The sequence below is a fragment of the Mirounga leonina genome, unplaced genomic scaffold, assembly GCF_011800145.1.
Source record: "Mirounga leonina isolate KUSES-001 unplaced genomic scaffold, KU_Mleo_1.0 Mir_151, whole genome shotgun sequence".
Classification (NCBI taxonomy): Eukaryota; Metazoa; Chordata; class Mammalia; order Carnivora; family Phocidae; genus Mirounga; species Mirounga leonina.
This window is the reverse complement of record NW_023270377.1, coordinates 75,084,299-75,111,786: the sequence shown is the minus strand read 5'-3', so window position 1 is coordinate 75,111,786 and position 27,488 is coordinate 75,084,299. Positions and strand designations below refer to the sequence as shown.

Below are 27,488 nucleotides of genomic sequence, written 5' to 3'. Positions count from 1 at the left end.
GCAGAGGGAGAGGAGAGAGAGAATCTCAAACAGAGTCCCCACTGAGCATGCCCCACCCCCACATGGGGCTCAATCCCAAGATCCTCAGATCATGACCTGAGATGAAATCAAGAGTCAGACATGTGGGCGCCTGGGTGGCTCAGATGGTTAAGTGTCTGCCTTAGGCTCAGGTCATGATCTCAGGGTCCTGGGATCGAGTCCCGCATCGGGCTTCCTGCTCCTTGGGAGCCTGCTTCTCCCTCTGCCTCTCTCTCTCTGTCTCTGTCTCTCATGAATAAATAAATAAAATCTTAAAAAAAAAAAAAAGAGTCAGATATGTAACCAACTGAGATACCCAGGTGCCCCATAAATCAGCCATTATTTTAACGATAAGGTCTGCCCTCCTTTTCATTCTCATTTACTCTGTTTTGTGAACAACTTTTGACAATCCTTTGAGTCTGATACTATTTGTTACACTTCATCATAACTGTGTGTGTGCCCATGTACTCACATATGCACGTGCACAAGTGTCACATAACTAAGGATTTTATTCTTTATCACCATTACATGGTGCTTTTCTTACTTGCTTTCAAATAAAACATATATTTCTCATAATTCAGATAATATATGCTATTTCTGGATAATTTGAAAATTAGAAAAAATAATAGGAAGAATTGAAAAACAAAAAACCCCACACATTCCCACCTATTCTTTCTAGTACTTTTATAAAAATAAGTAAAGCAATAGTTGTGATTATAGTGTATAAACAACTGTGTATGTTTGTTGAATTTTATAGTATCTTATAAGCTTTTTTCATGTTACTACAAAATTGCATAAATTTCTAATAGCAGCATAATATGCTATCAATTAGTTATGTATCTATTTTGAACTCTTTTAAATAAATAATGCCCTCATACCATTTCCATGTATAAAGCCTTTAATATGGGGTTTTTATTTTTTACTTATTTGTTTTTTAAAATTTAAATTCAAGTTAGTTAACATATAGTATAGTATTGGTTTCAGGAGTAGAATTTAGTGATTTATCATCTACCTATAACACCCAGTGCTCATCCCAACAAGTGCCCTCTTTAATACCCATCACATATCTAGCCCATCCCCCCAACCACCTCCCCTCCAGCAACCCTCAGTTTGTTCTCTATAGTTAAGAGTCTCTTGTGGTTTGCCTCCCTCTCTGTTTTTGTCTTACTTTATTTTTCCTTCCCTTCCCCTATGTTCATCTGTTTTGTTTCTTAAATTCCACATATGAGTGAAATCATATGATATTTATCTTTCTCTGACTGACTTATTTCACTTAGCATAATATACTCTAGTTTTATCCATGTTGTTGCAAATGGCAAGATTTCATTCTTTTTGATGGCTAATATTCCATTGTGTGTATGTGTGTGTGTGTGTGTACCACTTCTTTATCTCTTCATCAGTCGATGGACATTTGGGCCCCTTCCATAATTTGGCTATCATTGATAGTGCTGCTATAAACATTGGGGTGCATATGCCCCTTTGAATCAGCATTTTTGTATCCTTTGGATAAATACCTAGTAGTGTAGTTGCTGGGTCCTAGGGTAGTTCTATTTTTAACTTTTTGAGGAACCTCCATATTGTATTCCAGAGTGGCTACACCAGTTTGCATTCCTGCCAGCAATGTAAGAGGGTTCCCTTTTCTCTGCATCCTCAACCAACATCTGTTTTTTCATGAGTTGTTAATTATAGCCATTCTGACAGGTGTAAGGTGGTATCTCATCCTGGTTTTAATTTGTATTTCCATGATCATGAGTAATGTTGAGCATTTTTTTATATTATCTGTTAGCTATTTGTATGTCTTCTTTGGAGAAATGTGTGCTCATGTCTTCTGTCCATTTCTTAACGGGATTATTTATTTTTGGGGTGTTGATTTTGATGAGTTCCTTATAGATTCTGGATACTAGCCCTTTAGCTGATATGTCATTTGCAAATATCTTCTTCCATTCTGTCGGTTGAGTTTTAGTTCTGTTGATTGTTTTCTTCACTGTGCGGAAGCCTTTTATCTTGATGAGGTCCCAATAGTTCATTTTTGGTTTTGTTTCCCTTGCCTCTGGTGATGTGTCTAGTAAGAAGTTGCTACGGCTAAGGTCAAAGAGATTGCTGCTTGCTTTCTCCACTAGGATTTTGATGGTTTTCTGTTTCACATTTAGGTCTTTCATCCATTTTGAATTTATTTTTGTGTATGGTATAAGAAAGTGGTCTAGTTTCATGCTTTTGCATGTGGCTGTTCAGTTTTCCCAACACCATTTGTTGAAGAGACTGCCTTTTTTCCATTGGATATTCTTTCCTGCTTTGTCAAAGATTAGTTGACCATATAGTTATGGGTCCATTTCTGGTTTCTCTATTCTGTTCCATTGATCTATGTGACTGTTTTTGTGCCAGTACCATACTCTCTTGATGATTACAGCTTTGTAATACAGTCTGAAGTCTGGGATCATGATGCCTCCTGCTTTTCTTTTCTTTTTCAACTACTTTGGCTATTCAGGTTCTTTTATGGTTCCATACAAGTTTTAGGATTGTTTGTTCTAGTTCTGTGAAAACTGCTGGTGTTATTTTGATCATGATTGTATTGAATGTGTAGATTGCTTTGGGTAGTGTAGACATTTTAGATATATCTGTTTTTCTAATCCATGAGCATGAAATGTTTTTCCATTTCTTTGTGTCTTTTTCAATTTCTTTCGTAAGTGTTCTATAACTTTCAGCATACAGATCTTTTACCTCTTTGGTTAGGTTTATTCCTAGGTATCTTATGTTTTTTGGGGCAATTGTACATGGGATCAATTCCTTGATTTCTCTTTCTGCTGCTTCATTATTGGTGTATAGAAGTGCAACAGATTTCTGTACATTGATTTTATATCTTGCCACTTTGCTAAATTCATGTATCAGTTCTAGCAATTTTTCTCTACTCAAAATTTGGATCCTTTCTCTTTTCTACATAGGATATCATGTCATCTGTGAAGCATGAAAGTTTGACTTCTTCCTTCCAGATTTGCATGCCTTTTATTTCTTTTTGTTTTCTGATTGCTGAGACTAGGACTTCTAGTACTGAGTTGAACAACAGTGATGAGAGTGGACATCCCTGTCTTGTTCCTGACCATAGAGGAAAAGCTCTCATATTTTCCCCATTAAGGATGATATTCGCTGTGGATCTTTCATATAGGCCTTTACGATGTTGAGGTATATTTCTTCTATCCCTATTTTCTTGAGGGTTTTTTTTATCAAGAAAGGATTCTGTGTTTTGTCAAATGCTTTTTCTGCATCTATTGAGAGGATCATATGGTTCTTATCCTTTCTTTCATTAATGTGGTGTATCATGTTGATTGATTTGTGGATATTGAACCACCCTGCAGCCCAGGAATAAATCCCACTTGATCATGGTGAATAATCCTTTCAATGTACTGTTGGATTCAATTTGCTAATATCTTGTTGAGAATTTTTGTATCCGTGTTCATCAGGGATGCTGGTCTGTAATGCTCCTTTTTAGTGGGGTCTTTGTCTTTTTGGGATCAAGGCCTCATAGAGTGAATTAGTTTTCCTTTCATTTCTATTTTTTTGCAATAGCTTCAGAAGAATAGAAATTAATTCTTCCTTAAATATCTGGTAGAATTCCCTTGGGAAGCCATCTGGCCCTGGCCCTGGACTCTTGTTTGTTGGGAGATTTTTGATTACTGACTCAATTTCTTTACTGGTCATGGGGTCTGTTCAAATTTTCTATTTCTTACTGTTTCAGTTTTGGTAGTTTATATGTTTCTAGGTATTTATCCATTTCTTCCAGATTGCCCAATTTGTTGGCATATAATTGCTCATAATATTCTTTTATAATTGTTTGTATTTCTATGGTGTTGTTTGTGATCTCTCTTCTTTCATTTGTGATTTTATTTATTTGGGTCCTTTCTCTTTTCTTTTTGGTAACTCTGGGTAGAGGTTTATCAGTTTTGTTAATTCTTTCAAAAAAGCAGCTCCTAGTTTCATTCATCTGTTTTACTGCTTTTTTGATTTCTATATTATTTATTTCTTCTCTAATCTTCATTATTTCCCTTCTACTAGATTTTGGCTTTGTTTGCTGTTCTTTTTCCAGCTCCTTTAGGTGTAAGGTTAGGTTGTGTATTTGAGACTTTTCTTGCTTCTTGAGGAAGGCCTATATTGCTATACCTTTCCCTCTTAGGATCAACTTTGGTGGGTCCCAAAGGTTTTGGACTGTCATATTTTCATTTTCATTTGCTTCCATGTATTTTTTTAATTTCTTCTTTAATTTCCTCATTACCCATTCATTCTTTAGTAGGATGTTCTTTAACCTCTATATATTTGTGGTCTTCCCAAATTTTTTCTTGTAGTTGACTTCAAGTTTTATAGTGTTGTGGTCTAAAAATGTGCATGGTATGATCTTAATTTTTTTGTACTTGTTGAGGCCTGATTTGTGGCCCAGAATGTGATCCATTCTGGAGAATGTTCTAATTGCACCCAAAAAGACTGTGTATTCTGCTGCTTTAGGATGAAATGTTCTGAATATATCTGTTAAGTCCATCTGGACCTGTTTGTCATTCAAAGCCATTGTTTCCTTGTTGATCTTCTGCTTAGATGATCTGTCCATTGCTGTGAGTGGGATGTTAAAATCCCCTACTATTATGGTATTATTATCAATGAGTTTCTTTAAGTTTGTTATCAATTGATTTATATATCTGGCTGCTCCCAAGTTGGGGGCATAAATATTTACAATTGTTAGATCTTCTTGTTGGATAGACCCCTTTCTTATGATATAGTGTCCTTCTTCATCTCTTATTATAGTCTTTGGTTTAAAATCTAGTTTGTCTTATATAAGTATGGTTACTCCAACTTTCTTTTGATGTCTATTAACATGATAGATGGTTCTCCACCCCTACCTTTCAATCTGGAGATGTCTTTGGGTCAAAAATGAGTCTCTTGTAAGCAGAGAATTGATGGGTCTTGTTTTTTCAACCATTCTGATACCCCATATCTTTTGATTGGAGCATCCATTCCATTTACATTCAGAGTAATTATTGATAGATATGAATATAGTACCATTATATTACCTATAACCACCCTGTTCCTGTAGATTGTCTCTGTTCCTTTCTGGTCTGTGTTGCTTTTGGTCTCTCTTTCCCACTCAAGGGTCTGCTTTAGTATTTCTTGCCGAACTTAGTGTTTAGTATTCATGAACCCCTTTAGTTTTTGCCTGTCTTGGAAACTCTTTATCTCTCCTTCTACTCTGAATGACAGCCTTGCTGCATATATAGTATTCTTGGCTGCATATTCTTCCCATTTAACATGTTGAATATATCATGCTACTGTCTTCTGGCCTGCCAATTTTCTGTGGACAGGCTTGCTGCTAACCTTCTGTGTCTACCCTTATAGGTTAAGGACTTTTTGTGCCTAGCTTTCAGAATGATCTCTATTTCTTTGTATTTTGCAAGTTTCACTATGATATGTCTTGGTGCTGTCCTGTTTTTGTTGATTTTGAAGGGAGTTCTTTGTGCCTCTTGGACTTGAATGCCTGTTTCCTTCCCCAGATTAGGGAAGTTCCCAGTTGTGATTTGCTCAAATAAACCTTTTGCTCCTTTTTCCTACTCTTCTTCTTCTGGGACTCCTGTGATACGGATTTTATTGAAATTTATGGAAGATCTAACAATTGTAAATATTTATGCCCCTAACTTGGGCATAACTGAACGGGCGATGAGGAAATTAAAGAAAAAATTAAAAACTACATGGCAATATACCCTCTTCCAAATGTACTCCAGGAAGGGGACCATTCTCTCCCAGTGTGACTCAGGGGATCCCTACACCCACAGCACCTTGTGAGAACCCTGTGTGCCGCTCTCTCTCCCATTCTCTCTCTGACTTCTCTCTATGAAAAGGCTTCCCCTCCATGGCACTGAGGCTTTTCTCTCCCTCAATTCACATCTCTGAACCTTGCTTCTGCCTCGTTCTCTCCCTCCCGTTGTGCAGATTGTTTTCTTAATCCTCAGATCGATTTCCTTGTTGTTCAAAATGATTTGATGTTGACCTAGCTGTGTTTGAGGGATGAGGCAAGCCCAGGGTCCCCCTACTACTCTGTCATCTTCTCTAATATGGGTTTTTTACAGAGAGTTTTCCAGTAGAGAAATCATTGTTTCAAAGTATATGATTTTACAGAGGGTTTTCTAGTAGAGAAATTATTGTTTCAAAGTATATGATTTTTTTTTAAATTTTTTTATTTATTTGCGAAAGAGAGAATGAGAGACAGAGAGCATGAGAGGGAGGAGGGTCAGAGGGAGAAGCAGACTCCCTGCTGAACAGGGAGCCTGATGTGGGACTCGATCCCGGGACTCCAGGATCATGACCTGAGCCGAAGGCAGTCGCTTAACCAACTGAGCCACCCAGGCGCCCTCAAAGTATATGATTATTTTTAAGAAAATAGGTAAAAAATCATATTTACTTTTAATAAACCACATTTCTTTCCAAAGAAGTTATCATTTTATATTTCCACCCACAAAGTATAAAAGGACACATTTCATCCTAAAATATATTTTGTCAAAAACAGTATTTAATTTTAATGTACAGACAGTTCTTTAATTAGCATAATCCTTAATTGAATTAATTAGTAGTTTTCCCAGACAACAGGGAAAATGTTGCCTTGTTTTTGGGTTGGTTGTTCATTTGCATGTACATATAATGGTAATCCCTGTTCAACTTTTAAATCTTGTATTATATCTTTCCCTTTCTCATGTATTTTTGGAAAATTTCCTTAGTTTATAATGTTTCTATGTTTTGTATTACTGGATTATATACTCCATTATATTAGATTGCTTTATATTGATAAACAAGTTACAGTCATTAACAATCTTATGACAAGATTGCTTTGCTAATAAAAATATGAATTTTCATTCTTTGAATATATAATAATTTACTTTACTGTTAATTGGGGACTAATTAATCAATATTCTGATTTTTAATTCTTTATTTACTTCTTCCCTCTAATTGCCTGTCTTTTAAGGCACTTAATTTATGATTAATAACTTCACCAAGAAGGTTACAGGAAATAAAAAACATAAACTCAAGCTGCAAATCAAGGTAATAAATATATAGTAGCTTTATTAAGGTGGGCTTTATTTTTTATTTTTTATTTTTTGAGTGGAGGATTTTGAATATTTTACCTGTTAATACTTCCGAACTCTATTTTGGGGAAGTGTATGCATTTCTTTCAGGTATCATTAAGGTAAAAAAATCAGTATATTAAAATATTCAAGCAGGCAAATAAAATTTTATTTAAGTTTGTGCATCTATATGATAAAAATTTGGAAAGGAGCGCTAACCAATTTTACTTCTAGGGTTTTTTGTGGCTAAATCCCTTCTGCATCCTCACCTTTGTGCTGCCTTTTGTGTACTAGGGTTCTGGGCTTTTCTTTGACTTTACTTTCTTTTTGTCTCCTACTAATTGCCAGCTGGAGCAGAGTGATTCTGATATAATTTTAAAAAGATAATTTAATATTATTTTTCATTGTCTTCTACAAATAAATGCTTTGGAAAGAAAGCCTAGACAAGAAATAGCCGTTACACTCCACATTTCAAATAAGCAACACTTGTAATTCATTCCTTACATGTTTTGTTATGAAGAATTCAAAAGCTTTAAGGCCAGCTCGGAAGCTGAGGTTAAGATTTTCTAATGGTTTGATGTCTCAATGGTTTTAATCATGTGATTTATGACAGAAGATGGCCAGCTCACTGGCAGATGTCTATTGGGAACTGTCTAAATGCTCTACTGTTGTCTTAAATCTCTAGGTTTTATATCCAGTTGAACATTTTGGATTTATGTTTTCCCGTCTTGGTAACTATTAATGAACAAGCTTAAACTACTGGTATGCCATTTTATAAGATGAATACTGAGCTGTCAATAAATACCTAAAACAAATAAATGGTGAGCAATTTTTAGGTTGAATACATTTTTTAAAACTACTTAATTTCATTATCTTTTTGAGAGTCATAAATAGCTTTTTATAAGCCTTCTTCATGAAGACTTAATTTCAGTATATTTTAATGATAATCTATTGCCTATTAACATATAGTTTAGGCTTTGTCATTCATGGCATCTTCATAGAATGCATATTCGTTTATACAATTGTGACTACAAAGACCGATGTATAACAAACAGTCTTGAGAAGTGGCATCTGCCTTATAAACACTCTATAAAACTTCACTCTTCTTTCAATCTCTACATGCTCAATTATTTTGTCTGTTGTTGCATTGTCCCAACATTAATAATTATATATAATAACTACTTTAAAAAGAGTTTCACATTTTGGAATCATTCCTAATGTTTCATGTATCTCCTTTCTTACCTCTACTCCAGTATTCCTCTGTCTCTCCTACTGGACCCCAAACCAGAAGGCAGGGCTTATGTCTTTTTACATCTTTTATGTTTAGTGCCTAGCACATTGTTGGCATCTTTGTAGACACCCAGTTATAACTGTAGGATAAATTAAAGGAATACTTTCCTTTTTATAATTAAGGTAATAATTTTCTTCTGAAAGTAATATATGTTTATATTAAAATTTGAACCTACAAAAGACTATAAATCACTTCTCTTCAGAAATTATCAGTTTAGGTGACAAATGAAATGGTAGTCAGACTGGCAGCCACAGGAGTTGTTTCATTCAGGCAGGCCCTGCAATGATTTTGCCAGGCTCTAATGCTGGATCTAGGTGACAGGGAGAACTGACACCACCCCTTTCCTCCATTTATTGGGATACAATCTGTTTTCTCCCAAGGTGTCAAGATTACAGTCTCCCTACAAAGCCATGAAATATGGTGTGTCTTAGCTCAATAAATACGACCTCATCTCTTTTTGTCAATCATCTCTTACTCTGATTGAGACCTTTCATATGGAAGAGTTAAATGTAAGTAGGAAAAAGACAGTTTTACAAACATTACAAATACCTTCCCTGTTGGCCCACATGGGCCATTATAGGGGGATTCAGTTAGTAGTATACACAGCCAAGAGCTTATTATCCTCATTTTCTAGGACCATGTTGATACAAACAGAATTAAGTTTGAATATGCTAGTACCCTTTTTGGCTGGGCTGTTACCTAGAGGTATACTAGTCAGGTTGCCTTGGGGTTCTTGCTACAGGAAAGAAAAATGTGCAGTGTTCAAGAATGGACAGGGTAGAATCCCATATTTTCTTTTTCTTTTTTTTTTTTACATTTTTTAAAATTTAATTTAATTTTATTATGTTATGTTAATCACCATACATTACATTAGTTTTTGATGTAGTGTTCCATGATTCATTGTTTGCATATAACACCCAGTGCTCCATGCAGAATGTGCCCTCTGTAATACCCATCACCAGGCTAACACATCCCCCCAACCCCCTCCCCTCTAGAATCCTCAGTTTGTTTTTCATAGTCCATAGTCTCTCATGGTTCTTCTCCCCCTCCAATTCCCCCACTTCATTCTTCCCTTCCTGCTATCTTCTTCTTCTTTTTTTTTTTTTTTTTAACATATAATGTATTATTTGTTTCAGAGGTACAGGTCTGAGATTCAACAGTTTTACACAATTCACAGGGCTCACCATAGCACATACCCTCCCCAATGTCTATCACCCAGCCATCCCATCCCTCCCACCACTCCAGCAACACTCAGTTTGTTTCCTGAGATAAAGAATTCCTCATATCAGTGAGATCATATGATACATGTCTTTCTCAGATTGACTTATTTCCACAGCATAATACCCTCCAGTTCCATCCACATCATTGCAAATGGCAAGATTTCTTTTTTGATGGCTGCATAATATTCCATTGTATATATATACCACACCTTCTTTATCCATTCATCTGTTGATGGACATCTTGGCTCTTTCCACAGTTTGGCTATTGTGGACATTGCTGCTATAAACATCAGGGTTCACGTACCCCTTAGGATCACTACATTTGTATCTTTGGGGTAAATACCCAGTAGTGCAATTGCTGGGTCCTATGGTAGCTTTATTTTCAACTTTTTGAGGAACCTCCATACTGTTTTCCAGAGTGGCTGCACCAGCTTGCATTCCCACCAACAGTGTAGGAGGGTTCCCCTTTCTCCGCATCCCCGCCAACATCTGTCATTTCCTGACTTGTTAATTTTAGCCATTCTGATTGGTGTGAAGTGGTATCTCATTGAGGTTTTGATTTGAATTTCCCTAATGCCAAGCGATGTTGAACACTTTTTCATGTGTCTGTTGGCCATTTAGATGTCTTCTTTGGATAAAATGTCTGTTCATGTCTTCTGCCTGTTTCTTGATTGGATCATTTGTTCTTTGGGTGTTGAGTTTGTAAGTTCTAAATAGATTTTGGATACTAGCCCTTTACCTGATATGTCATTGGCAAATATCTTCTCCCATTCTGTCTGTTGTCTTTTGGTTTTGTTGCATGTTTCTTTTGCTGTGCAAAAACTTTTTATCTTGATGAAGTCCCAATAGTTCATTTTTGCCCTTGCTTCCCTTGCCTTTGGTGAGGTTTCTAGGAAGAAGTTGCTGTGGCTGAGGTTGAAGAAGTTGCTGCCTGTGTTCTCCTTTAGGATTTTGATGGACTCCTGTCTCACATTGAGGTCTTTCAACCATTTGGAGTCTATTTTTCTGTGTGGTGTAAGGAAATGGTCCAGTTTCATTCTTCTGCAAGTGGCTGTCCAATTGTCCCAACACCATTTGTTGAAGAGACTGTCTTTTTTTCCATTGGACATTCTTTCCTGCTTTGTCAAAGATTAGTTGACCATAGAGTTGAGGGTCCATTTCTGGGCTCTCTGTTCTGTTCCATTGATCTATGTGTCTGTTTCTGTGCCAGTACCATGCTCTCTTGATGACTACAGCTTTGTAATAGAGCTTGAAGTCCAGAATTGTGATGCCACCAGCTTTGCTTTGCTTTTTCAACATTCCTCTGGCTATTTGGGGTCTTTTCTGGTTCCATACAACTTTTAGGATTATTTGTTCCATTTCTTTGAAAAAAGTGGATGGTATTTTGATAGAGATTGCATTAAATGTGTAGATTGCTGTAGGTAGCATTGACATCTTCACAATATTTGTTCTTCCAATCCATGAGCATGGAACGTTTTTCCATTTCTTTGTGTCTTCCCCAATTTCTTTCATGAGTATGTTATAGTTTTCTGAGTACAGATTCTTTGCCACTTTGGTTAGATTTATTCCTGGGTATATTATGGTTTTGGGTGCCATTGTAAATGGGATCAACTCCTTAATTTCTCTTTCTTCTGTCTTGTTGTTGGTGTATAGGAATGCCACTGATTTCTGGGCATTGATTTTATATCCTGCCCCTTTACTGAATTTCTGTATGAGTTCTAGTAGTTTTGGGGTGGAGTCTTTTAGGTTTTCCACATAAAGTATCATATCATCTGCAGAGAGTGAGAGTTTGACTTCTTCCTTCCTGATTTGGATGCCTTTGATTTCTTTTTGTTGTCTGATTGCTGTGGCTAGGACTTCTAACACTATGTTGAATAGCAGTGGTGATAGTGGACATCCCTGCCGCATTCCTGACCTTAGGGGGAAAGCTCTCAGTTTTTCCCCATTGAGAGTGATACTCGCTGTAGGTTTTTTATAGATGGCTTTTATAATATTGAGGTATGTTCCCTCTATCCCTATACTCTAAAGAGTTTTGGTCAAGAAAGGATGCTGTACTTTGTCAAATGCTTCTTCTGCATCTATTGAGAGGATCCTATGGTTCTTGTTCTTTCTTTTGTTAATGTATTGTATCACATTGATTGATTTGTAGATGTTGAACCAAACTTGCAGCCCAGGGATAAATCCCACTTGGTTGTGTTGAATAATCCTTTTAATGTACTGTTGGATCCTATTGGCTAGTATTTTGGTGAGAATATTTGCATCCATGTTCATCAGGGATATTGGTCTGTACTTGTCCTTTTTGATGGGGCCTTTGTCTGGTTTTGGGATCAGGTAATGGTGGCCTCATAAAACGAGTTTGGAAATTTTCCTTCCATTTCTATTTTTTGGAACAGTTTCAGAAGAATAGGTATTAATTCTTTGAATGTTTGGTAGAATTCCCCTGGGAAGACATCTGGCCCTGGGCTTTTGTTTGTTGGGAGATTTTTGATGACTGCTTCAATTTCCTTAGTAGTTATAGGTCTGTTCAGGTTTTCTATTTCCTCCTGGTTCAGTTTTGATAGTTTATACATCTCTAGGAATGCATCCATTTCTTCCAGGTTATCTAATTTGCTGGCATAGAGTTGCTCATAATATGTTCTTATAATTGTTTGTATTTCTTTGGTGTTGGTTGTGATCTCTCCTCTTTCATTCATGATGTTGTTGATTTCGGTTATTTCTGGGTTTTTTTTGATAAGTCTGGCCAGGGGTTTATCAATCTTGTTAATTCTTTCAAAGAACCAGCTCCTAGTTTTGTTGATCTGTTCTACTGTTCTTTTAGTTTCTATTTCATTGATTTCTGCTCTGATCTTTATGATTTCTCTTCTCCTGCTGGGTTTAGGCCTTATTTGCTGTTCTCTCTCTAACTCCTTTAGGTGTAGGGTTAGGTTGTGTACTTGAGACCTTTCTTGTTTCTTGAGAAAGGCTTGTATTGCTATATACTTTCCTCTTAGGACTGCCTTTGCTGCATCCCAAAGATTTTGAACAGTTGTGTTTTCATTTTCATTGGTTTCCATGAATTTTTTTAATTCTTCTTTAATTTCCTGGTTGACCCATTCATTCTTTAGTAGGATGCTCATTAGCCTCCATGTATTTGAGTTCTTTCCGACTTTCCTCTTGTGATTGAGTTCTAGTTTCAAAGCATTGTGGTCTGAAAATAGGCAGGGAATGATTCCAGTCTTTTGTTACTGGTTGAGACCTGATTTGTGACCCAGGATGTGGCCTATTCTGGAGAATGTACCATGGGCACTAGACAAGAATGTGTATTCTGTTGCTTGGGGATGGAATGTTCTGAATATGTCTGTGAAGTCCATTTGGTCCAGTGTGTCATTTAAAGCCCCTATTTCCTTGTTGATCTTTTGCTTAGATAATCTGTCCATTTCAGTGAGGGGGCTGTTAAAGTCCCCCACTATTATTGTATTGTTGTCAATGTGTTTCTTTGCTTTTGTTATTAATTGGCTTACATAATTGGCTGCTCCCATGTTAGGGGCATAGATATTTACAATTGTTAGATCTTTTTGTTGGATAGACCCTTTAAGTAGGATATAGTGTCCTTCCTCATCTCTTATTATAGTGTTCGGTTTAAAAATTAATTTGTCTGATATAAGAATTGCCACCCCAGCTTTCTTTTGGTGTCCATTAGCATTGTAAATGGTTTTCCACCCCCTCACTTTCAATCTGGAGGTGTCTTTGGGTCTAAAATGAGTGTCTTGCAGACAGCATATTGATGGGTCTTGGATACCCTGTGTCTTTTGATTGGGGCATTTAGCCCATTTACATTCAGGGTAACTATTGAAAGATATGAATTTAGTGCCATTGTATTGCCTGTAAGGTGACTGTTACTGTATATTGTCTGTGTTCCTTTCTGGTCTATGTCACTTTTAGGCTCTCTCTTTACTTAGAGGACCCCTTTCAATATTTCTTGTAGGCCTGGTTTCATGTTTGCAAATTCCTTTAGTTTTTGTTTGTCCTGGAAGCTTTATATCTCTCCTTCTATTTTCAATGACAACCTAGCTGGCTATAGTATTCTTGGCTGCATATTTTTCTCGTTTAGTGCTCTGAATATATCCTGCCAGTCCTTTCTGGCCTGCCAGGTCTCTGTGGGTAGGTCTGTTGCTAACCTAATGTTTCTACCATTTCAGGTTACAGATCTCTTCTCCTGAGCTGCTTTCAGGATTTTTCATTTGTCTCTGAGACTCGTAAGTTTTACTATTAGATGTCGGGGTGTTGACCTATTTTTACTGATTTTGAGAGAGGTTCTTTGTGCTTCCTGGATTTTGATGCCTGTTTCCTTCCCCAAATTAGGGAAGTTCTCTGCTATAATTTGCTCCAATATACCTTCTGCCCCTCTCTCTCTTTCTTTCTCTTCTGGGATCCCAATTACTCTAATGTTGTTTTGTCTTGTGGTATCGCTTATCTCTCGAATTCTGCCCTCGTGATCCAGTAGTTGTTTATCTCTCTTTTTCTCAGCTTCTTTATTTTCCATCATTTGGTCTTCTATATCACTGATTCTCTCTTCTGCCTCATTTATCCTAGCAGTTAGCGCCCCCATTTTTGATTGCACCTCATTAATAGCATTTTTGATTTCGACTTGGTTAGATTTTAGTTCTTTTATTTCTCCAGAAAGGGTTTCTATAATATCTTCCATGCTTTTTTCAAGCCCAGCTAGTATCTTTTTTTTTTTTTAAAGATTTTATTTATTTATTTGAGAGAGAGAATGAGAGACAGAGAGCATGAGAGGGAGGAGGGTCAGAGGGAGAAGCAGACTCCCTGCCGAGCAGGGAGCCTGATGCGGGACTCGATCCCGGGACTCCAGGATCATGACCTGAGCCGAAGGCAGTCGCTTAACCAACTGAGCCACCCAGGCGCCCAAGCCCAGCTAGTATCTTTAAAGTGATGATTCTGAACTCTAGATCCGACATTGTACTAATGTCCGTATTAAGTAGGTCCCTGGAAGTCGGTACTACCTCTTTTTCTTTTTGTTGAGGTGATTTCTTCCGTCTTGTCATTTTGTCCAGAGGAGAATAGGTTAATGAGAGAACCAAATGCTAACAGGGTAACAACGTCCCCAGAAAATATACTCTAAACAAATCAGAAAAGACCTGAAGCAGGGGGAAAAGAAATGGAAAGAGAGAAAAAAGAAAAAGAAAAAAAGAAGGAAAAGATAAAGATAAAAACAAACAAAAACAGAACAAAACAAAAGAAAACCAGAATATGATCAAATATGATCAGGCTGGTACATAGATCAGTGCCACAGACTAGATTTTGGGTGTATTTTGATCTGTTAGAAGAAAGTGCCTCCCAAAATTTTAAAGAAAGAAAAACTTATATATGTACAAAAATAAGGGTTGATATGCTGAAGGGATGGAATATGACTGTAAAGATGAAAATTATAAAAAATTTTATCAAAGGAATTGATAAGAAGTTGTTTGAAAAAAGAAAAGAGGATTTAAAAGAAAAAAAAAGGAGAGAATGTGATCAGGCAGGAGAGTAGAAAAATCCATACACTAGCGATTTAGGGTATATTTTGATCTGTTAGAAGAAACTATCTCAAAATTTTAAAGAGAGAACAACTTATATAGATATGCCAAAAATATGGGTAACTACTCTGAAGGGATAGAATATGACTCTAAAAATGAAAAATAAAAATGTTTTTTAAAAAAGGGATTGATAAGATCTTGGTTGAAAAAGGGAAAAACAAAAATTAAAAAAAAAAAAGTGTAAAAAAAAATTAACTTTGAAAGACTAAAGAATCATGGTAAAAAAAGCCATGGATTCTATGTGCATTGTTCCCCTAGCGCTGGAGTTCTGCCGTTTTCATTGATAGGTAAACTTGGTCTTGGCCAGCTCTTCTCGCTGATCTTCTGGGGGAGGGGCCTGTTGCCGTGGTTTCCAAATGTCTCTGCCGGAGGCGGAATTGCCCCGCCCTTGCCCGGTCCTGCCTAAGTAATCAGCTCCGGTTTGCTTTCGGGAGCTTTTGTTCCCTGCAAGCTTTCCGTGCAGCTTTGGAGGAGAGTGAAAATGGCGGCCTCCCAATCTCCGCCCCGGAGGAGCCGAGAACTCGGGGCCCCACTCCTCAGTGAGCCCCCAGAGAAAAGTAGTCAGTCACTCCCGTCTCCCCGGTCTCCCGCTGCACTCTGTGCTCACCCGGCCTGTGACCGAGCATTTCTATCTCTGGCTCACGACCCCGTGTGGAGTCTCCAAGCCCAGCAGATCCCTGCGGTGCATTCCTGTGCCGCTCCCCCTGAGGGAAGAAGGTGAGTCTCCCTGGATCTGCCGCTTATTGGGTCCCTGCTGGAGGAGGAGTAGCCCAACTATGCCGCAGATCACGGTTTATGACAACCCCGAGCTGCGAGCCCGCTCCTCGGCTCCGTCTCTGCAGCGGCTTCCCTCCTCTGATACCTAGGAGCTCTGCCTCACTCAGGCACCCCCGGTCTTTCTGTGACCCTGAGGGTCCTGAGACCACACTGTCCCATGAGGGTTCCACCCCCCGCTTAGCCATTGGACTGTCATCCCTCAGTGGAGCCGACTTCTAAAAGTTTCGATTTTGTGCTCTGTGGCTCTATCACTTGCCAGAAGCAGCGGACGAAGGCCCCCTCCCCTGCCGTCTATCCTCCCAAATATTGCCTCAGATTCACTTCTCTGCACGTCCTACCTTCCAGAAAGTGGTCGCTTTTCTGTTCAGAGAGTTGTTGCTATTCTTTTCTTTGATCTCTTGTTTACTGTAGGTGTTCAGAATGGTTTGATCCCTATCCAGCTGAATTCCTGAGACCAGATGAAATCCAGGTCTCCTACTCCTCCGCCATCTTGCTCTCAGAGCTCAATAAAGTTATTTTTTAAAAAGAAGTTAAGGCTTGGGCTCCTGGGTGGCTCAGTTGGTTAAGTGGCTGCCTTCAGCTTGGGTCATTATCCCAGGGTCCTGGGATCGAGCCCCATGTCGGGCTCCCTGCTCAGGGGGAAGCCTGCTTCTCCCTCTCCCTCTGCCTGTCTCTCTGCCTACTTGTGCTCTCTATCTCTCTGTCAAAAAAATAAATCTTAAAAAAAAACAAAACCTTAAAGAAATTTAAAAAAAGAAGTTAAGGCAGTATGTCAAGATGGTGATGGTGGCTTGGTCTAGAGGTGGCAGCAGTGGAATTGGTAAGAAGTGGGTCAGATCTGAAGGAGCCAACAGAATTTGCTGCAAGATCAGTAAGAGATGTAAAAAAAATGTTGCACAGGAAACAACAGATGTTGCAGAGGATGCAGAGAAAGGGGAACCCTCTTGCACTGTTGGTGGGAATGGAAACTGGTGCAGCCACTCTGGAAAACAGTATGGGGGTTCCTCAAAAAGTTAAAAATAGATATACCCTACGGGGGCGCCTGGGTGGCTCAGTTCGTTGGGCGGCTGCCTTCGGCTCAGGTCATGATCCTGGAGTCCCTGGATCGAGTCTCGCATCGGGCTCCCTGCTCAGCAAGGAACCTGCTTCTCCCTCTGACCCTCCCCCCTCTCATGTGCTCTCTCTGTCTCGTTCTCTCTGTCTCAAATAAATAAATTTAAAAAAAAAGAAAAAGAAATACCCTACGGCCCAGCAATTGCCCTACTAGGTATTTACCCAAAGGATACATAAATAATAATTTGAAGGAATACATGTACCCCAGTGTTTATGGCAGCATTATCAACAGTAGCCAAATTATGGAAAGTGCCCAAATGTCCATCAACTGATTAATGGATAAACAAGATGTGGTATCTATCTATTTATCTCTCTATCTATCTATCTATCATCTATCATCTATAATGGAATGTGGCTCAGCCATAAAAATAATGAAATCTTGCCATTTGCAGTGATGTGGATGGTGCTAGAGAGTATTATGCTAATTGAAATAAGTCAGAGAAAGAAAAATACCATATGGTTTCACTCTTATATGGATTTAAGAAACAAAACAAATGAGCAAAGGAAAAAAATAAGAGACAAATCAAGAAACAGACTTAACTATGGAGAATAAACTGATGGTTACTGGAGGGGATGGGTTAAACAGGTGATGAGTATTAAGGAGGGTACTTGTGATGAGCACTGGGTGCCGTTTGTAAGGGATGAATCACTAAATTCTACAGATGAAAGAAAAAAAAAAAAGAGTACAAGGTTTTTGGCCAAGCTATGTCAAATGCTGCTTAGGAATTATGTAAAATGGTGCTTGAGGATTGACCATTGAATTTAACCATTGAATGTGACTGTATCAAATAAGGTTTCCATACGGTGGCAGGGGCTAACGCCTGTTGGTTTTAAGAGAAAATATGAGGTTAGGGATATGGGATATGTAGACAGTAGTTATACATAATTCTTTGCAAAAGTTTTGTATTAAAGGTGAGCAGGGTGCTGGAAGAATAGCTGAAGAGGGATGTGGAGCCAAATTAGTTTATTTTAAGATGATTATTCATATAGCATCTTTGTATTGATAGCATTGACTTAGTAGAGAAGAAAAAATGCAGAAGAGACAAGTGCAATCCATCAGTCAAATCCTATGTGAGAGCAGAGGGTGTTGCACTCCTAAAAGGACAGTCATCCATTTTAACACCTGGACTTGCAGATTTAGGCTTGGCAGTAATAGCAACAAGCAAGTTGATACATTCAACATGGCAGTACGCAAAGTACTCTTCTGACTGTTTATGTCTTCTCTGATAAATGTAGAAGTGTAATGATGGGCTAAGAGGAAAAAGTGTGGATATAGCAATCCGAGGAAGGCAAACAAGGTGCAAACGTTTCCTGATGGATGGAGATTGATTTGAGTAGGAACTGTTGCAGGATTGCAGCAAAGCACTGAAAATCTACTTGTAGTGTGATGTGAGTTTATAGTGTTAAAATGAGAACAAGCAGCATACGGAGGTTGGGGGGGTTGCTCTTTCAAGGTCATGTTCATCTGTTTGCAAGTAGGAGTAGAATAAGGGAAAGTTGGATTAAACTGTGTATTAGTTTGGTAGACCTGCCATAACAAAGTATCACAGACTAGGTTGCTTATACACAGAAATTTTTCTTCTCACAGATTTTAGAGGTCCAAAATCAATGTGTCAGCAGTCTCAGTTTCATTCTGAGGTCTTTCTCTGTGGCATGTAGATGGCTGCCTTCTCTGTTTTCACATGGTCTTTCCTCTGATAGTATCCTAATCACCTCTTTTTATTTGGATTAGGTCCAATGTGTATGACCTCATTTTACCTTAATTACCTCTTTAAAGGCTCTATCTTCAAATATAGTCACATTCTAAAATACTGGGGATTAGGACTTCACATACGAATATTTGGGGATGGGTGTGGCAAAATTCATAATAATAATCCATAACAACCAGTGCTGGAGTTTTAAAAACTTAAATATATTTGAGTGAGAAAGGAAATATGTAAGACATTTGAAATCTTGTTCTCGTATAGCTTACTGTTTAAGAAAGAGGGACACATAATAAACAAATTAAAAAACCAATTCATCTTTTAATATGTCTGGGGGTAATAGGTGCAAAGAAGAAAGATAAAATCAGTTAAGAAATACAGAGTGACTAAGTTGTGTGTGTTATTTTGTATAGGTTGATAGGAAAGCTCTCCAAGATTTTACATTTGAATAGGAAGGAAGTAAGAACTGAAGGAAATAAGAGCAGGAAGCCATGACCATGTCAGTGGACAGAGAAAACAGCATATGCAAACGCCCTGAGGCAAGGTGTATGTAAGGAATAGTCTGGAGACCCAAGTCACTGCCATCTGAGAACAATTAGGAAAAGGTCAGAAAGATAGAATCAGGGAATCAAATGATAGGTACACAAACATTTTGGTTTTTGCCTTAAAAAATGAGGTATAATTTATATAGAATGAAATGCACAGATTTTAAGTCTACAGTTCAAAGAGTTTTGACAATTGTAAAATCCTGTGTAACTCTTCCTGATGAGAAACTCTACTAAATATATTTGCGATTATTAAACATAAAATACTGTAATTGTAATATTCACAATTATTAATATTAAATATATTTGTGATGCTCATCTTGCCCCCTGACACCCTGAATACATACCTACTGAATATACACTACTTCGGAAAGGATGGGCAAAGAGAATTCTCACTCTTTTTTCTCATTCTTTTGATGATGTTCATGATCATAGTAACATTACTGTTACTACTACTACTAACTAATGTATATTGAGCCCCTCCTAAGTGCCAGGCACTGTTATAAGAGCTTTGCATGTATTAATTCATTCAGTACTCATCATAGCCTGTGAGGTAGGTATTATTGTTCACATTTTCTGATTAGGAAAACTGAGGCACAGATTTAAGTAACTTGAATTAAGCCATACAACTAGTGAGTGTTGGAACTCAGATTCAACCCATGGTATTCTAACTCTGCAGTATATAAATTTAGATCTTATGCTAGGTTGCCTCCTAATAGTCAAATTTTATGTTATGAATATTCCACTTTCCTTAGTTTAACAGCAAGTGAGGGGCCCTTTTTCCCTTCTCTTCCACTTTTTCCACATAGGCATTCATTTGACATTATTTTTGCTTCTTTCTCTCTTAGTATATATTCCCGTGTGGTGTGATTTTTTTTTTTTAAAGACTTTATTTATTTATTTGACAGAGAGAGACACAGCTAGAGAGGGAACACAAGCAGGGGCAGTGGGAGAGAGAGAAGTAGGCTTCCCGCTGAGCAGCGAGCCCGATGCGGCCCGTGTGTTGTGATTTTTATAGTGGATCCTTTGGTTTAGGCTGTGGGCGGATCCCCTTAGCTCATCTTAATTTTTGATCTTCATTCAGACATAGATCAGTCTTCCTGTCAAGCATACCTGTGGCTAATGTAGGGCATTTTTTTTTGTGTGTGTGCTTACACATTAGATTTATCAGTCCGTAAACCAAATTCTGCAAATTTGTTCAGTCATCAGCTCCCAGAAGCTCCTGCACAGCTATTTAAAACATTTGAAGCATGTTGGTGCCTGAAACTTCTGGGAGCACTACCAGCAGTCTTCCACTAGCTCCCAGGATTCTTTGGCAGCCTCACACATAGCTTCACAAAGTAGATAGAATAAATTTGCACCTATTATGCAATTTTCTACAAAATAAAATGAGTACAGATAAAAATATGTCTAATAGCAACTAAACTAGACTCTCTATGCAAGTGATAACCTCGTAATTCAAAAACAAAAAGCTTTCTCCTTATTTAAAAACATATTTACCAAACTCCTAAGCTTTATCTACATTTTTTAAATTTAAAATCTGTTTTTGATAAAAAAAGAAAATGGTGCATATCTTCAAACAAAAATCATGTAATATGTCATAGAATGTCTGGCTGATATCATGATTTGGTGGGCAAGAAGAAAAAGAGAGGCAATCTAACTAGCAAGATGGTACTTGATGGTTTTCTTTTAAAAGTATTCCTACCTAGGGGCGCCTGGGTGGCTCAGTTGGTTAAGCAACTGCCTTTGGCTCAGGTCATGATCCTGGAGTCCCGGGATTGAGTCCCGCATCGGGCTCCCTGCTCAGCGGGGAGTCTGCTTTTCCCTCTGACCCTCCTCCCTCTCATGCTCTCTGTCTCTCATTCTCTCTCAAATAAATAAATAAAATCTTTAAAAAAAAAAAAAAGTATTCCTACCTAGAGAAGTACTTTTAAAGAGAGAAATAGCTGTGCTCAAAAGATATTGAAACAATTAGAAAGGGGCTGTGTTTTCAGATAGAAGAGCCTGTAGTTTATGCAAGTTAGTCATGTTCCACATTGGTTTGGCAAGCCAGCGATATTGCAGAACTTGGATTTGGTTTTAGAAACCGAGAAGTGTTTGCAAATAAATGGAGACTTACTGGAATAAAAACATAATACAGATGCTGATTCTCTTAAATAAACCTGGGCCACCAACTGTGCTTATGTTGGTTACTGTTACTGTGTATATTGTACCATCCTTCTGCTCGATCAGTTTTGTTCTCATGAAGAATATTGGGATACAATGTATGAGGTTACTAATATACAAGTGCCAGCAGATAAAACTTAGGAATGATAAAATTTAGTGTATTTTCAAGATAGAGGTGTTTTCAAGGGAGAGAGAGAATTAAAAACTTGAAATACATGAGGAAAGACTTTCACAAACAAAAGTTTAAACAGCAATGTAGTTTTATCACTTAAAATAGTGAGGAGGCTTCTCTCAGTGCTAATGACTTGATATATAGTTCTATCAGGCTATGAAATTAGAATAATTTGAATAATGCTTGAAGTGGCAATAAGATATGATTTTGACTTTCTTTTTTTTTTTTTTTTAAGATTTTATTTATTTATGTATTAGAGAGCGAGAGAGAAACAGCATGAGAGGGGAGAAGGTCAGAGGGAGAAGCAGGCTCGCCTCTGAGCCAGGAGCCCTATGTGGGACTCGATCCCAGGATTCCAGGATCATGACCTGAGCCGAAGGCAGTCGCTTAACCAACTGAGCCACCCAGGCGCCCATGATTTTGACTTTCTATTATAACTAAAGTTTATATTAAATTCTGAATAACCTTAACTGTTAGGCTCTTATTAGGAAATGTCTTATCTTAGACATTTTAATATTTAGTATTAAGTGATTTCACATTTTTTCTTATAATACTATTTTTTATATTTTCTTTTTAAAATGTTCTCATACTTTATCTCACTTAAGCCTTACAATATTTTGTGAGGTGAATACGACAGGAAATATGTTATAGTAAAGGCAATGAAGCACAGAGAGGCAAAATGCCTACCCAAAGACATCTTTTCATTTTAACAGAGCCAGGGATGGTGTTGTTTATGCCCTTTATAATAGATCTTTATATAACACATAAGAGCTTTTATTACAGGATCTTTTATTTTAAGATATTCCTGTCTTAAATCTGGGGATAGCCATTTGGTAACCATCAGTGTTATATGTACTTTTCTGTGAGACTTTTTTTCCCACAATAAAGTGAAGGGAACTACTTCATTATAGGACCAAAGAAAGGCAGAAAATTTGATAGCTTGAATTGTTTCATATCTCATATTCAGTAAAGCATGCACAAAGTAAAAGGGAATATACATAGGGGAATTATTCCCTTGTTATCAGGTTTAGAGGCTGAGTTCCAATGTTTAGTTATAATATTTACAGAGAAATGAAGTTGAAATGAGATAAAGTAGATAATTAACATGCCATTTTTTTCAAGAAAAATAATAAGCAAACAGATAAACCCCCAAATATCATGTATTCCTTCAATTTGCACATTTTGCACCTTTCTTTTTTTAATACTTATATGCTGAATAAATGTAAATTTAATGTAGAGATTGAAAATAGACTCTGTTATATTTTTTCAACGGTCACTCTATGTAAATTTTTAATTCATTGTGAGTCTGGGTAGGTTGTAACAGGCAGCAGCATTTGTGTTGCTTTATCATGTAAAGCCAGCTGCCATTAATTTAAAGAGCTTCTGCCTCTGCAAATTGCACTTTGATGTTTTTATTTTGAGACAAATATTTATAAAATATTCCAAGTATCTTTGTATTTAATAGCTGTTCTTCCCAAATATCTTTTAAAACTATATTACTTATTCACATCAAAGATTTTATGTTTGATATTATTTTATTTTATTTTTTTAGAGAGAGTAAGTGGGGGGGTGGGGGAGGGGCAGAGGGAGAGGGAGAGAGAGAATCCCAAGCAGGCCAACCTGGGGCTCCATCTCATGACCCATAACCCTGAGATCATGACAAGCCGAAATCAAGAGTTGGACACCCAACTGACTGAGCCACAGGAGCCCCATAGTTGATATTATTTTAAATGTAGCAAATGATATGAGAATATTTTTGGCTTGTTATATTTACTTAACTATAATTTTATTGTAAATTAATTAACCAGGTAGTTATTGCTCTTTATAGTATAAATAAAAATATGTTTATGGTATTAAATCTATACTTACTTTGAATGTCTCTCAATAATTGTGCACTTATCTGTTATGCCTTAGAATTTGTGCTTTGGGTATTTTAAGTCACTTTAATATTTTTTTTCTTCTCTGATAATTTTTTTGAAAATATGCTATCCATTCTAAAATACACATTTGTGGTGGATACTTTCTGTGCAGACCAGATGGGATTTTTAAGGCTAAGTAACTGATGTAAGTCCTTTTTGAGAATTTGAGAATTTTTGTTTGTTTGTTTTATATGTTAATATTAATTATTATCTTTTCTGCAAGATGCTTTACAGACATTATTGTGGTTAGTCCTTATTGCAAATCTTTAGGTTTGGCATTGTTATTGTCATTTTATAGATGAGGAAATAAAGGCTTAAAAGGGTCCCACAGAGGGGTGCATGGGTGGCACAGTAAGTTAAGTGTCCGACTCTTGGTTTTGGCTCAAGTCATGATCTCAGGGTGGTGAGATCAAGCCCCACAACTAGCTCTGTGCTCAGCATGGAGTCTGCTTGAGATTCTTTCTCCCTCTCCCTCTGCCCCTCCTACATGTGCTCTCTCTCTCAAATAAGTAAATAAATCTTTAAAAAAGTTTTTTTAAAGGATCCCACAGGTAGGAGGTGAATAGATACAGGCCTGTCTGTGTATAAAGGCCAGTTCTTAACTACTATAATATATTGTATCCCAGGATGATTTCTATTTCAGCAGTTTTGGCTCCTCAAAAGTGCTGAATCAGGGTAAATTCAGGGCTGCTCTATTTGACAACCTGGTGGTCTGCAGAATATCATGATAGGGCTTTTTAAGAAAAGAATACAACCTGAAGAAATCAAATAGTTGTCAAGTTCCCAGCAGACTAGTGACAGATCTAGGATTAGCTGTTAGAATTTTAGCCCCCTGGCTTGCTTACAGTTTTCATTTATTTAGGCTTTTCATTCTTAATTCGAAGGCTGAGTGCTGATATATATATATATCATATATATATGTATATATATATATATATATGGAAACATTAAATCGTATATTTCATGTTATAGCTCCTTTATGCAAAACAAACTATACAGTAATGAAATTTTCTTTTCCTTCTTCTTTTTTTAATACAGTGGGATGCATCCTGCTTTTATCTTGGTGTTCACCCCTGTGGCTTGGATTTATCACAGTAGCATCTGTCTTCGATCTATGTGTTAACTAGAAATCAAGGGAAGACATGAGGAGGTTTGTTTACTGCAAGGTGGTTCTAGCCACTTCACTGATGTGGGTGCTTGTTGATGTCTTCTTACTCCTGTACTTCAGTGAATGTAACAAATGTGATGACAAGAAGGAGAGATCCCTGCTACCTGCACTCAGGGGTAAGTGCTTTGAAGCAAATGTTGCTTTTATAGAGATGAGAGTTGTGGTGACTCTTGACAAAACGTGGAACTTTGAAATAGGGATTTTTTAAGCATTGAGTTAGAACAGCATTTTGGCAGAACTACTAATATACATTTAACCATGGGAAAGCTACTTTACTTGCTTGGCCTCAGGGGTCTTGTTGGAAGAAAGGAGAAGAGTTAGCCTCTAAGGTACCTTCCAATTCTAATAATTCCAATGTTCTGTGACTGTATGGAAAGAACAATTTAGTGAACATTCAAGTAGGACAGAATTTAAAATTTAGACTTCCAGAAGCAACAGCTCTTGGAGGCTAAGCACACTACATAAAAGGGAAAAGCTACTAAAGTGAGGTGGTGGGGACTGTAGCAAAATGTAAGGACACATGACACCCCTACAGACTTCCAAAAACAATAAATGAACAAACAAACAACTTTTTAAACAAAACACGTTTTGATGGGCAGATTCAATCTGCGGGCAACATACCGTTGCCCCATAATTTCAAGTGCATGATAAAGTCACTTTAACTCAGTATTTCCTTCTTTAGGGACCGATTTCAATGACTACGTAAGAAACATAATGATTTTTATAAATGGTGATTTATTAAGTCAAGCCATAGGGATTCATTTTCTGCAGTTATTCCAAATAATTTTCTCTATGCTTTTTGTTGACTTCTAGATTTATTAAAATATTTTGATAATATTCCTAGTATAGGAGTGCTTCTAATGTATATAGGATGCTTGAAATTAGTTTTATTATCATTGACATAAACATTGTTTTTCTTGAAATCTAATTTACACTAATTCTCTGCTTAGCAAAAGTTTTCTTTATAAATATGATAAAAGGTAAGCTTTGAGTTCCATTGGAATGTTTGTACCTTTTAGAAAAGTGAATCTGAATTACTGACTTGAGTTTTGCATTTGCTTAATGGATGTAGTCAGCTTTTAATGTTACAGATATTTTTGAGGTTATTAACTAATCAAAATATGTGAATAAACAGAATTTTATTGATACTATTTGGTTATATGAGGCTTAGGAAAAACAGAAGAGCATTTCCAAAAATTAGTTTTTGTTAAAAGAGTATTTTGAACTTTTTTTCACTTTAGATTGCCATAATGCTCTTGCTTAATTGGAGAAATTCTGACTATCTTCCCCTTTTTCAAAGTGAGTTTCTCTCACTGTAATTTTTGGCTAACACAAAAAATTGAGAGAAAGTACTTTGGAAGTGACTGAGCCTAGACCCATTTAGGTAGTTTATATGCATATTTTATGCCTTTATACTAGAATTATTCAAAGAGGAGAACTTTATGAGTCTATCAGTTTTTGATAAATGAACATGGGGATTGATGTGCTGATCTTTGGTTGAAATCCCAGAAAAACTCCGCCTTCTCTGCTTCTTTGTTAAATCAGGTGAGCTACTGCTCGGCTGAAAGTGTGTCTTGATGGATCTCATCAGTTTGGAATGATCACTTTGTCATTTGTTGAATAGAGACATCTAGATTGGTCACAAAAAAATGTCATAATCTGATTCAGCAAAACTATGACAGCTTATTCTGCGAGTACCAAAAAAGTACAGCTTTGCTGATTGAAGCCCTTAATGCTCAGTCTTAAATCTCAAAATGTGAAATTTAACGATGCAAGGCAAAAGTAGTAATTTTTCCTCATACTTAAGTTGTAAAATTAAACTATATTCTTATTTTTAAGGCTTATTTAATGTTGTACATTAATATTTGTCTTGAATATATGGAAATAGACTTTAGGGTTTTAAGTTTATTTTCTATTGTTACTTCTTATTTTAGAATCTTTATTTAGGAATTGTAAGTGCCACATATTTAAAATGATATTTTATTTATAGGCAGACAGTGCTGTGCAAACTGTACTTGACTAAATATTTCATGTCCTGCACATGCTAAAAACAGGCTTTTTGACTTAAAGTTGATCCTTCTGAACTTATTTGTCCCCATTATTAAAAAAAAAGGGTTTGGACTTGGTGGTTTCTCAGATCCCTTTTAATACTAAATTTTAAACAATTTTAAGTGCCCACTATTAGCATACACTATGAATTAATTTTTGAGACACGTTTGTTCATTTATTTATCAATTCATCAATTATTTAAGGGCCTACTGGATCAACACTTTGTACACCTTAAACTTACATAATGTTCAATGTCAACTGTATCTCGAAAAATAAAAGAAAGGAAAGGAAAAGAACATAGCCAAGTGATGGACAAAGGAAAGGAAGGTACTAGAATTTTTATGAAATAACAGAGATTACAGGATACTTCTGAATGAGAAAATGCAGAGCTCTTCTAAGATTAGAGTAATTAAGACTATAGTATTGGTACAAGGGGTCACAATGAGTAGCCAAATTGTCTAATGGAATAGCGTAGAGACTCTAGAAGTAGACTTACACTAAGTGTTTGGACATTCAAAATACGACAAGAGCACCACAGATCAATGGGGGAGAGAAGAGCTCTTTAATAAATGGATCAGAAAATAAGATGATCATCCATGTGGAAAACAGGAAATTGGATGCCTAACTCGTGTCATAAACCAGGGTAAACTTTGGATTTATTAATGTCAACAATAAAACTA

General features: G+C 36.9%; 1 protein-coding gene across 2 annotated transcripts in view; it reads left to right on the top strand.

Moving 5' to 3' along the window:
• Nucleotides 1-27,488, top strand: part of GALNT13 (polypeptide N-acetylgalactosaminyltransferase 13) — a 544,197-nt gene that overhangs the window by 63,953 nt on the left and 452,756 nt on the right. The window contains exon 3 of one of the 2 annotated variants that reach the window (XM_035008009.1): nucleotides 24,630-24,875. In XM_035008009.1, coding sequence (XP_034863900.1) covers nucleotides 24,734-24,875 — 142 coding nt within the window. In that variant the 5' untranslated portion in view covers nucleotides 24,630-24,733. Of the gene's footprint in view, nucleotides 1-24,629; nucleotides 24,876-27,488 lie in introns of those variants that run through there. The other variant, XM_035008010.1, reaches the window with a different exon arrangement.